This window comes from Chlorocebus sabaeus, chromosome 13, assembly GCF_047675955.1.
Source record: "Chlorocebus sabaeus isolate Y175 chromosome 13, mChlSab1.0.hap1, whole genome shotgun sequence".
NCBI lineage: Eukaryota > Metazoa > Chordata > Mammalia > Primates > Cercopithecidae > Chlorocebus > Chlorocebus sabaeus.
In genome coordinates this window covers 56694911-56708855 of record NC_132916.1, presented here as the reverse complement: position 1 = coordinate 56708855, position 13945 = coordinate 56694911, and the positions used below count along the sequence as shown (strand labels likewise).

At 37.0% G+C, this 13945-nt stretch overlaps 1 protein-coding gene across 3 annotated transcripts in view; it reads left to right on the top strand.

The window, feature by feature from the left end:
- Positions 1 to 13945, top strand: part of MOXD1 (monooxygenase DBH like 1) — a 124257-nt gene that overhangs the window by 66161 nt on the left and 44151 nt on the right. For all 3 annotated transcript variants that reach the window (XM_073022479.1, XM_008007022.3, XM_008007019.3), the window contains exons 5-9: positions 4605 to 4784; positions 5066 to 5168; positions 9061 to 9227; positions 10289 to 10480; positions 12465 to 12524. In XM_073022479.1, coding sequence (XP_072878580.1) covers positions 4605 to 4784; positions 5066 to 5168; positions 9061 to 9227; positions 10289 to 10480; positions 12465 to 12524 — 702 coding nt within the window. The remainder of the gene's footprint in view (positions 1 to 4604; positions 4785 to 5065; positions 5169 to 9060; positions 9228 to 10288; positions 10481 to 12464; positions 12525 to 13945) is intronic.

Genomic DNA, 13945 nt, shown 5'->3' with positions numbered 1-13945 from the left:
TTAATACTTTTGAATAGAGGCAATTCTTGGCATTCCCCCTGTGATTGTGATAATAATGCGAATGTGTGAAGTAACCAGAATAAGGAACACTTTTTAAGTGTAACTCTGTAATATACTGATACTTTACAGTCTTAGTATTTTTAATTTAAAAATGTATAACTCTATCGTCATTACAAATAATGTAGTAACGCAAAAGCAAAAGTCTTGTCTTTTCTGTGGACGGTTACCCAGCACATCAGAAAGTCGGGTTAATGCCGCATTCAGCCAACAAGCAGGAGGGGGCATGGAGCTCTGTGTGTGCCTCACTCTGCTTCCTCAGACGGTGCCTTGGCTAAAGAAGAAGATCATAACAGAGTTTACAACACAAGTTTGTTGACTGCTTAAAATGTTTGTAGAACTTGTTGCAGGAGTGAGAAATAATGAGCAGCCTCCATTAGGGAACTGGTAGCAGTGCCCTGGCTTCATCAGGCTCTCTAAGCATGGCGTGAAGCGTTGTGGGAAATCCTATCCTGTGCTAAATATTTGAGCCAATGGCCCTGCCCTGCACTGATCAAAAGTACTCCCATTTCCTCGAGTTGTACCCTCCACTAAACAGGTTATGTCCATCCTTAAGGAACATTCTTGGTGTCTCACTTAATATCCCCATGGTGGTCTGAACATTTCCTCTCTAGAAATTATTCCTCTATTTTTCAGAGTTTGATAATCAGGTAATTTTTTCTCCCATATTATCAGCCTCATAATTTATATTTATCCTTACATATCATTTCCAAGCACTTCTTTTTCTTTCTTTTTTTTCCCTCTCTTTGCTCACATCGTTTCTATTTTGCCAAGGGCTTGCTTCTTCTAAGCCTTTTTATCCTCTCCTCCCGTGATCAGTACCCAAGTTTGCAGCAAGTTTCCTTGTTGTTTTATGGGTTGATGTTTTTGCTTAGGAAATCCTCATGTTTTAGACTGCGCTCTCAATCTGTAATCGGAAAGTCAGATTACAGTTTAATTCTTCTCGAAGCCCTCATCAGGTTTCAGAGAGAAGCCTTGATATTTGTCCTTTTTAGGAAGGAACACCTTGAAAGGCCATGGGTCTCTCTTCTCATCCTAGAGACCCAGGGGCACTGGGACCAGAGTGGCAGGGAGGCCAGGAGACCCTTCCCCCAGGTGTAAGACTCCCAGTCTGGCACTGCACCTCTGAGGGCATCAGCATGTGGTGGTCCCTGCTAATGACTTCTAGAAGCACCTTCTGGCATTGGCTCCTGAGGTCGTCACCCTTGTTGATGACAGCTATCAGCTGTCAGCAACTTGCCTTACTGAAGCCTTTCATCCTCCCTCCCACTGGCAGTAACTTCCAGGGTCCTTGATGCATCTCCAACATGCTTCCTGCGATAATGTGTAGCCAGTAGAAAAGTACAGATGTTGGGGTCAGATCAGCCTGGTTTAAAATCCTATCTACCATTTCCCAGCTGTGGTACTTTGAGCTTGTTGTCTAATCTCTGAGTTTCAGTAAATCTGTAAGATGAGGTTATAACATCTTTCTTATAGATTTGTTGTAAATATTAAATGAAATACATAGAATGATTCATATGTGGCTAGTAGATAGTAAGTCTAAATAAAAGACAGATGTTATTATTATTCCAGGGATAAATTGGTAGCTTTGCAGTTCGGTGTTAGTTTTAGCACTTCCTATGAAGACAAAAAAAAAAAAAAAAAAAAAAAAAACCCTTGCTCTTAAAAGTTTTTTTCAAACTGTTTATTTGAAGCTCCCCAAAGTCAAGCACCACCCAGCGTCACACACCCTTAACTCCCTCTTCCTACTCTTCAGTGAAAGCCACTAGTTTCTGAAACTGTCGTGACATAACCAACTCTCCTTTGCCCTAACGGCTTCTTTCCAAGACCTACCTTGTAGAGCTCAGTATAACCTTAAGGTTCTGCCTGAACTTATGAGGTACTTAGCAAAAATCTCACCGGTGCCTGAATAGTTTACTGTTGACATCTTAGCAGTGCCCTGTCCCCCTTGGAGGACTGAGGAACCAAAAACGTCAAGTCTCAGACAGAAGCTCAAACTAGACATAGAAATGAAATTCTTATAGAAATGCTGGGTTATACTTCTGTGCAATCATTGTTATTATGCAATCATGCTTGAACAATAACTACCCTCTTCAAGCAAAACAGAAAAGTTTCTGCCTTCAGGGCTCACGACCTTTTAGAGACAAAACAAGTGCAAACAAAACCGTGTGCAATGTTTTTTCCATGAATGTGAGGTTGAAAATGTACCTGAGGCTTAGGTGTGCCATGACTCACTATGTAACACAAAAGAAAACTGGATTTAAAAACTTGAATTCCTTGGCTGCCCATTCAGACTCGACCCACTACATACCGTTTCCCTACTTGCTTATATTTTCCTACAGAAAAGAGAAAAACTATGGAGAAAATGGAAAACAAAGCCATAGGAGAAAACAGCTGAAAACGCTTCGTGTAAATGTGCATGCTGAAAGTAGAGAGCAAGCAAAGATTTCAAAATGCAGTGCCTGAATTTGAGTAGTTAGGACTAAACACAGAAGTGTTGATGAACTCTAAGGCTAAACTCTCGGATATTTAGGAGCACACCAGAGCTTCTTTACCAGCTGAACAAAGATTCAAAGAACTCCAAGGGGGGGGAAAAAAGGAATCCTGGAACTCAGTGGTCCCCAGCCTTTTTGGCAACAGGGAACTGGTTTCATGGAAGACAGTTTTTCCATGGACTGGAGGATGGGGGAGGTGGTTTGGGGATGAAACTGTTCCACCTCAGATCATCAGGCATTTGTTAGAATCTCATAAAGAGCACACCACCTAGATCCCTCACATGCACAGTTAGTTCACAATAAGATATGCACTCCTATGAGAATCTAATGCCACTGCTGATCTGACAGGAGGTGGAGCTCAGGCAGTAATGTGAGTGTTGGGGAACAGCCATAAATACAGATGAAGCTTTGCTCACTTGCCCACTGCTCACCTCCCGCTGGGCGGCCTAGTTCCTAACAGGCCACGGACCGGTACTGGATTGGGGACCCCTGCTCTAACTGATCCCAACACCTACAGCCCACCTACACCAAGTACAAGGCTCCATTTGGTCTGCATATAGAATCTCTGGGATGCTAGGGTGTGCTTCGCTCATTCTGAGTTGATTCCTAGGTTCTTGGACTAAAGCAGGTATTGTTATGAAGGGAACTAACAGAGCAAACAGTGGAAGGAGCATGTTCATGTAGATCACGCTTTTCACATTAGGACCAATTTCACCTCCCATTCTCCTTGTTTCTAATTTTCCTTTTTTAACTTGAGCAGTGTCACAAGAGCACATAGCTAACAATTTTTTTTTCTCTTCCAAATTCCAATAATAAAATTGTTATTGGCTTTTGATATTAATCATTAAAATAAAAATAAAATGTGCATGGAAACTTGCAGCAAGTTTCCTTGTTGTTCCATTGGTGGATTTATTTTCTTAGGAAATCCTCGTGTTTTAGGCTATACCCTCAATTTGTAATCTGGAGGTCAGTTTACAATTTAATTCTTCTTGAATTTTATTGATGATAATATCATCAATAAAAATGATTGAGCCCTAGCTTTCTTCTCAGCACCATGCATTTATAGAGATGAATGAGATCTCACCTCTTACCTCTGGTAGAGATGGGTAAAGATAACATTTTGAGTTGGAAGAGAGGGAGACTAAGAGCGTTTGTGCCCACAGCCTTGACTTTTTTTTTTTTCTATGTGGAAAAAAGAAAATGCTATAAGGACACATGCACACGTATGTTTACTGCAGCACTATTCACAATAGCAAAGACTTGGAACCAACCCAAATGCCCATCAATGATACACTAGATTAAGAAAATGTGGCACATATACACCATGGAATACTATCCTGCCATAAAAAAGGATGAGTTCATGTCCTTTGTAGGGACATGGATGAAGCTGGAAACCGTCATTCTCAGCAAACTATTGCAAGGACAGAAAACCAAACACCGCATGTTCTCACTCATAGGTGGGAATTGAACAACGAGATCACTTGGACACAGGAAGGGGAACATCACACACTGGGGCCTGTCGTGGGGTCGGGGGAGGGGAGAGGGATAGCATTAGGAGATATACCTAATGTAAATGATGAGTTAATGGGTGCAGCAAACCAACATGGCACATGTATACATATGTAACAAACCTGCACGTTGTGCACATGTACCCTAGAACTTAAAGTATAATTAAAAAAAAAAAAAAAAAGTAAGATGGAGGAAGAGGAAGAGCAAGCCTGGGAGAAAGCAAGCAAGTTCCAAAACAATTGCTCCGCAGAATGGGCAAGGGACATGACAGTGAATTAACAACCAAAAAAGCCAATTAGTAAAGTCCTGTTTCTTGGAGTAAATGGTTATCTCATCTTTGTTGTCGCCATTGTCATCATCATTATCTTTACTATTGTCACTATCTCCAGAACAAATTAGACTTGAACTACACAACCTTGACATAATTGAGAAGATTATCCCTTTGAGAAACTGATAATAATTTATGCTAGTTTCATGCTTGTTGTGGGATGTTGTAGGGTGGTTTTATTTATTGTGTCCTCCCTCTCATTTATGTTCGTGTAGGTTGAGCCAGTGATACAGAGAGGCCACGAGAGTCTGGTGCACCACATCCTGCTCTATCAGTGCAGCAGCAACTTTAACGACAGCGTTCTGGAGTCCGGCCACGAGTGCTACCACCCCAACATGCCCGATGCATTCCTCACCTGTGAAACCGTGATTTTTGCCTGGGCTATTGGTGGAGAGGTGGGGCTAATGATTAATAATTATGACTTAGAAGTAAATACTTAGAAGTAAATTAATACTTAGAAGTAAAGCTCTTACGCTACTTTTGATATGAAGGTGGCTTAAATCCATTTTCATAGGAAGGGATCCTTTCTTTAAGTTATTTTTATTTTATTTCATCAGTTGTAGATGAATGGGGTTCCAGAGGGTTGAAATATCCTTGAAGATGGAGGATTTTTGAGTGGAATAGAACTCACAGGGACTTTCACAGGACACTGTCTCATGGCATTTTCCATACTTAGGGTTTTTCTTATCCACCTCATGTTGGATTATCCCTCGGCACTCCATTAGATCCGCATTATGTGCTCCTAGAAGTCCATTATGACAATCCCACTTATGAGGAAGGTGAGTTTATTGTTCATATATTTTACCTATGGTTTTTATAAAAAGTTTTGTATCTCATAAGTCTTTTCTTTAACAGAGTTGAAACAAAATGGAAGCCAATGCTAGAAAGAATTAACCTATACATTTGTCATTCAAATTAGGAGACTTTTAGAAGTGAAAATGGGTACTGTTTATAATTATACTGCAATAGCAGGCATTAACCAGCACCAAACCAGGTAAATGAGCACATGCAGTCACTAATCTTAACAAAAACACTTGCCTACTACCTACAAGGAAGTAGAGTAATAGACTTTTCCTTTGTGATGTGGATTAGTCCCAGTACATGGTGTTTATGGAACATTTTCTTTCTAACTGCACATAAGAAAAAGTTACCATTTATTATACTAAAAAGTGTAAGCATTTTGTTGTGTGGTAAGCAAATCATAGATATACTCAAAAAGTACTTATGCAGTGACACTGTGTAATATGATATTGAAGTAAAGAAATGTAAGGATGTGCATTTGATTTCTGAAATCATTTGTATGATATTCCAAATCCCAACATTGATAGATTTAACATGAAATTATCAACAGAAGTAACTCCAAGTTGTTATTTTGTATTGACTCATGCAATTTTTTAGCAAATACTGAGCTCCACCTATGTGCCAGATCTGTGCTTGAGGATATAATGTGAGTGAAAAACAGATGCTGCTCCCACCCTCATGGGATTATAGCCCAGTGGGAAAGAGAAACAATCAAATGATCACAGCAATCATATGAAATTATATATATGCCAATTGATCCAAAGGAGATACCTGACACTATGAGAGTATTTAATTAGTGACCTAATCCAGCCAGGAGTGTGTGGTGGTGAGGATGGGCTAGAAAGTCTTCGTTAAAGAATCAAACTGTTCATCTGGGTGACTGGAGATGCTGAAGGGTTAGGGTGCAGTGAAGAAAGATGCCGATGAACCTGCAGAGGAAGGCTGAAGCAGACCATCTAAGATCTTGTAGGGCCTGTTAAGGATTTTTACCCTGAAGACAATGAGAAGCAATTGAAGAGTTTGATACAGTGGAGTCAAATATTGAGATTTGTATTTTGAAAAGAACACTCTGGCTGCTGCAGCATGAATAATAGATTTTGAAGAGAGCACACGTGGTATGATATTTGAAGAGTGATGTTTCTATAAAAGTAGGTGTTAAGCTATTCTATTTGTGAGCAACTCAATAAAGTATCTTTTTTATACCCTAAAGTAATTAATAGGAAATAGTTTCTCTCTGAATCACTTTAATTTCCACCCACTAATTATATCCCATACTCTGAACCATGAATCTATGATAAAACTTTCATAAACCAAGCAAAATAACCTTTTAATAAGTTCTAAAAGTTAGATTTTCCATGAAATCATATGTGACTATAAAACATAAAAATTGTCATCACAATAACAGTGGGATTAATTATTGAATATGTCTTACATTGCAACTTTTCTTTTAAAAAATTTTTACATTTTTGATTTTAAATTATTAATAGAATAAATATGTTATATAATGTATAATACTTCTCCAGTTGGAAATTCCATGTGAACTACTTCCTCCTTTTAGTGTTTATTACAAAAGTAGAAGGCTTAATTTATTTGCCTTCTCTGTTGTCAATTAAGTTGACTTTCTCATAGTTTCAATGTAAAAATGAAACATAAGCTTATTTTCCTAACCGGTTAATAGAGAACTCAGGATTTTTAGTACTTTCTATTTTTATTCATATACATAATTAGACCAAATTTTAGATTATAATAATTTTATTTTTATAAACATAGCATAATACGAATTTATGTTTCCAGAAAAGTTTTTTAATAATTATTTTATATTTGCTTAAGAAATTATTACTTTATTTACTAGATTATCTATTAATGGTCCAAACAGCTAATGCAACTAATGAACCTAACTATACTAAATACAACGAAATTTCTACTTATATTTTTTCCCTATAAGGAGGTAGATCCCAAAAATATAAAATACAAAACAAAATTTTGCAAGATATGTCCAGAGAAAATTCTAAGGTCACTATAGATGTTCTACGTTATCATGCTCATTTGTATCTGCACTGATAATAGCACAAAAGGAGAATTGATTTTTATGATTTATTTGTTTAACAATTGATTGAAACCCTGGTAGATGTGTGACCACTATATGTGTGACTAGCTGCCATTTACTGAGCACCTCATTTGTGCCAAACACTGTTCTTAGAACTTCATGTTCAAGCCACACATCACCGTTATGAGGTAGTAGTGCTACTATTATGGCCATTTTCCATACTGGAAAACTGAAGCACAAACAGTTTAGGTAACTTCCTGTCTTCATCTGTTCTGTGCTGCTGTAACAGAATAACACAGATTAGGTGGTTTATAATGAAGAGAAACTTATTCGTCACAGTTTTGGAAGCTCAGAAATACAAGTACAAGGTACTGGCATCTGATGAGGGCTGTGTCATAACATGGCAGTAGGCTTCACATGGTGGAAGGGTAAAGAGAGCAAGATAGTACAAAGCCACTTCTGAAGTAATGGCATTCATCGAATCGCAGGGGCAGAGCCCTCATGGCCTAGACACCTCTCAAGGGTCTCACCATTCAATACCATCACAATGGCCATTAAATTTCGACAACATTCAAACGTACTTTTTGGAGGGGATAAACATTTAACCATAGCACTTGCCCAAGGTCACATAACTCATAGGCAGCAGAGCTGGGATTTGCATCCAGGTTGGTCAGCTCCAGAGTCAGTGTCCTTAATTGTCTCATCACAGTGCTTCCTTGTGATGACCCTGAATATCTGAACAAGCTGGAGTCAACAAACACATAGTAAATTATTTTATGTTCACGATAACACACTCACGAAGCAGGAAAGGAAGCTTGGATTTTTTCCAAGGCTGTTAGGGAGGTTAAGAGGTAAGAATTTCCTGGGATAATTGTTGGAATACTTAATTTTAACAACTTATTATATCCTAAAACATTCAAAGTAATGGATATCTTCTAAATGTGTGTGTGTGTGTGTGTGTGTGTGTGTGTGTTCGTGACCGAGGGGTGTATAACATACAATGAGGAATATTTGATATAAAGACCTTGTGTTTGAAAATGATCGACTAGAAATAGATTAAGCTGATTGATTTAATGAGACAAAAAAGGAACTGAGGGGAAGGAATCAATCTGTTAGTTACTGCAACAGGAAGTCAATTAATTTCCAAGTTAGTGAAATGAATTTATGAAATGTTTGGGGCTCATACTCTCCCTCCCTGTAATGAATATGTCATAACAACAAGTGTGTCTTCTTCATCTCTCATCCCCACAATGCCTAATGGAGTGCCATTTACATAATGGATTCTTAATGACTGTGTGTTGATTGAATGGCTGTTGAATGAAGAAGAAAATGGTGACAAACTTTAAAGAAATAAAGTGAATCTTTAGCAGTTTTCTTCATCAGCAGATGGTTTCTAAACTAAGGAATTTTTATTTCAAAGTAAATATTATCGAACTTCATCTTGAAACAATGTAAAACTTTTATTGAGTTATTTATTCTATATTCTAATGAATGACTTTAGAATCTTCATTCTGTCTTCATGTTAGATAATTGTGGAATATAACAGCCACATAACTGAAACATTTCTCTTGTGGTATGCTGTGTGAGTCCACAAAGGTTGCAGGCAATATGGCTACTCATCTTTTAATTCTTGTTTATGCAACTGAATGTTGTCTGCCACTAATCTCTGCTTGTATCTCTTTGTCTCATGACAATTTATGGAAAATAAATAAACCTATTTCAACAGAATATGAAAACTTTAAAAAATTCAAACCAAGAATTTTCTTGGGAACGAAAACATTTTAAGAACTGAAACTCACTTTAATTATGTGCTTTTGTTCTAGGCTTAATAGATAATTCTGGACTGAGGTTGTTTTATACCATGGATATAAGGAAATATGATGCTGGGGTAATTGAGGCTGGCCTCTGGGTGAGCCTCTTCCATACCATCCCTCCAGGGATGCCTGAGTTCCAGTCTGAGGGTCACTGTACTCTGGAGTGCCTAGAAGAGGTATGCAGCATCTGAGTCTGAGCTGCTCTCTGCAGATTCATCAATGCTCTTAGAAACTATGGTGTGAAACATTCTGTGCATGTTTATTATTGATTCCTTTTTTGTTGACACACTGTGAAACCATTATTGCAATTTTAGTAGGACTTTTGACTGCTTTTTTAAGTCTTGAAGCTACAGGAGTAGAACTCTAAAGATAGAAATAGTTGGCAGGGTGTTTTTCTTCTTACTCCTACCTTTTTTGTTTGTTGCATGTTGCATGCTTTATATCATCTTTTACAATTTTGACTTTTGTGTAGTCTCTTTTTCCTTTCTCTAGTTTATCTTTTATCCATATTGATTTTTTCCATCATTTATTTTCATTTTTCTCTGCCTTATAGTTTCCTTCCCTTCCTTCACCAGAGAGCAAAAATAACTAATATAAAAAAAGACATTGAATAGGAGAAAAGTATAAGTGTTTAGTAATGACAGTTTTCACTTAAAGTTTTTAATGAAAATATTTCAACATGGATCAGACTGTTTATGAATTATATGATATTGTGGTTGAGGACAGTATGGCAGACTGGCGAAGTGGAAAGATTATGCTCTTCCGAGTTATTTAGGCCACAGTTCATAATTCAAATTGCCATGACCTCTTTTACAAGCTGTAGGACCATGAGCGATTCACTTAATTCCATTGACCCACTTTCACTTTCTTATCTGGAAAAGTGGGAATAATATTCCTTTTAAGAATTTGGGTTTTCAGGTTACTAACATATTGGAATCTTTTTGCTAAGAGTGTTTACTGCCTCTTATCTTCCTAAAAGAAGGAAAAAGGAGGATAACATGTATAGATTGCCTGGGAGGCCCCTCATAGGCATCAGCTCCCCTCCTTTTCTCCCGGCATATGTTGCTTCACAAGGAGAACACTGAACAATCCGAGTTCAAAATGTTTGGCAGTTCAAGCATTCATTTAAATTGCTTTAGCTTTTCATCTCAGTTGTCCCTCCAAGTGTGTTTGAATGTGAGCTGTCTGAACATGCATTTCTTTGGGCTAATCGGGTCTTCCTCGGTGTCCCCTGCAGGCTCTGGAAGCCGAAAAGCCAAGTGGAATTCATGTGTTTGCTGTTCTTCTCCATGCTCACCTGGCTGGCAGAGGCATCAGGCTGCGTCATTTTCGAAAAGGGAAGGAAATGAAATTACTTGCCTATGATGATGATTTTGACTTCAATTTCCAGGAGTTTCAGTATCTAAAGGAAGAGCAAACAATCTTACCAGTATGCGTGTTTTTGTTCTTTTTCATTGACTGTTATAAAAGTCACGAGACGTATCTGCTGAGATGTGGCAAGGTTTCTACTAGTGAAATGAATTTTTCCTTGTATCTGTATTCTTAACACCACCCACTGTGGGTGTTGTACAACCCAGATGGAATGTGTTTGATCTGTTTTCCAAAATTGAAATTCATTTTTCTTATGATTCCCAGGAGTAATTCAAGTTGCTGACTGAAAAATAAAAACAACCCCAAACAAAAATCTCAGGTTCTGAGGACTAAACATTACTCTTTTTTTATATTTGACATTCCAGTTAGTGATTCTTTGGGTTGCAATTCCTGCATCGGTAAAATCAGAGGTGTATTTATGCTACGTTGACAAGATAGGAAATTTTTAGAAGTTTCATTTCAGGAAGAAGGAATGTAAGGATAATTCTTTTATCTGATAAAGCTATTTGGATGTAGCTAATTAAACTATGCTGTGTGATCAAGCTTGACACATACTTGAGGTTATGGTGAAGGAGAGAAGAGAATTAAGGCTTTAAAAACGTTATAATGCTTTGTTTTCTCAAATTTTTATTCCATGACCATCAAGTTCAATTGTAGTATAATTTTCTCCCCTTATTTTACTTTTAAAAGTTAGATCCCTATACCATTTATTAAATGAGAGTAATGGCAATATCTTTTCTACGTGATGCTGGAGATAGGGTTTTTAGATGGGATGAACTGTCAAGGAGAAGACGGCACAATAGGATATAAAAGGAAAGTTGGAAAAAACGTAAGAAAGTGATAAAGAGGAAAGGGATCTTCTTTGTACAAATCCATAGCTTTGGATCTTAGAAATTCTTTGATACACCCTGAGAGTAGAAAGAAGAAGTTTAAGAAACAGTGATCTTGTCAAGGTTCTGAAGGACTACACTCTATTTTATTATGATGTCTCCGGGGCTTTCCAAACAGTGTTATCTCAGAGCTTCCTAACTGCTGCACCATGATTATGGCTTAAGTGCGATAAGATACTAATCTCTGGGCCCTCTGAGTGGTGTTGCAGGGAGATCAAATTTAAGGGCGAAAGCCCAAAGATGGCAGCCTCAGGTCCATGAATAGCTTCATCTGCTTACCTTAAAGGGGAGACATAAAAATGTTATCATTTTCCATGTGTATTGTTATGTACAAAAGGGTGGAAAACACTAGAACAATAAATTTCTATTAATTTGCCTCACAATTCAATTGTAAGGAAATAAAAGCTTGATTAGAGAGCTTTAAAGAAAATAATGTAAATGAAGAGGTGATCACAATAACTACTATCTATATCTAAGGTTTATTAAGTGTTCATTTGCTGCTAATGACTATGTGTTATGTCATTTAATCTCCTTGTAACAGCTGTGAAAAAAATAAGTACTTTTTTTTTCTTTTTTTTGAAATGGAGTCTCACTCTATTGCCCAGGCTGGAGTGCAGTGGTGCGATCTCGGCTCACTGCAACCTCTGCCTCCAGGGTTCAAGCAATTCTCTGCCTCAGCCTCCTGAGGAGCTGGGATTATAGGTGCCCACTACCATGCCTGGCTAATTTTTATATTTTTAGTAGAGATGGGGTTTCACTATCTTGGCCAGGCTGTTCTTGAACTCCTAACCTCATGATCCACCTGCCTTGGTCTCCCAAAGTGCTGGGATTACAGGTGTGAGCCACCGCGCTGGGGCCAAAAATAAGAACAATTTTTATCTTTAGGTTTTAGATGAACAAATTATGCCTGGGTTATATGTAGGTCATCCAGTTAGAATGTTGTGGAGTTTGGCTGAAACACGGAGAGTATTATTTATTTGCTTGCTCGTTATATTAGCAAATCTAGAATTAAACAGATCAGAGGTCTTCTGCTGAATCAAATTACTTGGTGCATCCATTCATACAGCAGATATTAACTGTTGAAGTACAAATGTATTTGATAAATAAGCCAGCATAAAACTTCAATCTGAAAGCTTTACTTTTATGTTTCAGGGAGATAACCTAATTACTGAATGTCGCTACAACACAAAAGATAGAGCTGAGATGACTTGGGTAAGAAAACTTTTATTATTACTAAAGTTCATTTATGGAGACAAAGAAATAAACTTGATTTTAGAAGAAACAAGTAAAAACCATTTCCATTTGGAAAGAAAATTTCTAAAAATCTTGAGCATCAAGTATCATAAAAGTGACATCAGAGATGTTTCAGCATTTTCTAAGACTTCAAATTAACTAATGATAATATAGTATTAAATAATATTTGGAGTGTAATTTATTGACTCTTTCATTAAAAACTATCCTTAGTCTTTTAATTTTTCTCATCTAATATTTTTAAAAGAACTGTGGTCATTAATTGACTGTATGCTTGTGTCTGGCTTAAATAAATCCAGACCTCCAAAGGAAGAATGAATTTCATGACCTTGAGGCCTCTGACTCAAAGAGAAATCTGGTCCCAACAGATTTATTGGGGGAATTCCACCAAGCGTTCAAGAAATAGATAATTTATGTCTTACTCAATCTCTTTCAGGAACACAAAAAGAGGGAACACCTCCCGCCAAGTCATAAAATGTAGTTAACATAACCTTAAAACTAAAACTTCACAAGGATAGTATAGAAGGGGCCAGTAGTATGCACCGTTGGAAATAACTTGGACAAGAGCTTGAAAAACCAAATCCTTTTTTATATACAAATCTAATGATAAGACCAACTTGAGTTTAGCTAAGGAATATAAAATCGATTTAAATTAGAAAATATATTAAAGCCGTCTACATGAAAATATGGAAGGAAAAAGACATATAATCACCTCAACAGAGGTAGAGAAAGCAGTCATAAAATTCAAGTTTATTGTTGACAGGGGAGACATTTAGCAAGCCTGAAATAGAAAGGAATTATCTTAACTAGGTAGAAGTTAGCTATGAAAAAGCTATAGCAAATTAAATTAAATGAAATACCATAAGTGTTTTTGTCAAGTTAGGAAGAATATAAGAGTATTTGTTATCACTACTTGTATTCAACATTGTACTGGAAAAGGAACGAAAACGAGATATAAGGTTCAGAAAGGAGGAAGTGAACAAGCAAAACACGTTATTCACAGATATTGTAGTTTTCTGCATCAAACCCTCCTCCAAATTGATAGTATCAAATTAATTGCATTTCAGTGTATAAGAAATTATCTCAAGAAAATACAATTTAAAATAAAAATTAAACAGAAATAAAATCTAACACTAGATGTGTTTGATCTCTGTAAAAAAAAAAAGTATAAATCTTTATTGGGAAACATTAAAGAATTCCTAAAGACAGTAAGACATACTGTGTTCATGGATAGAAAGGCTCAGTAAAATAAAGAAAATACTTCTATTCAAATTGGCCCATAAATTTGATATTATTCTAGTAAAAAAAATTCAGAGAAATTTTACAATTTGAGATTTTGGTATCCTACCTAAGAAATCTTTACTGGACCAAGGCTGCAAATA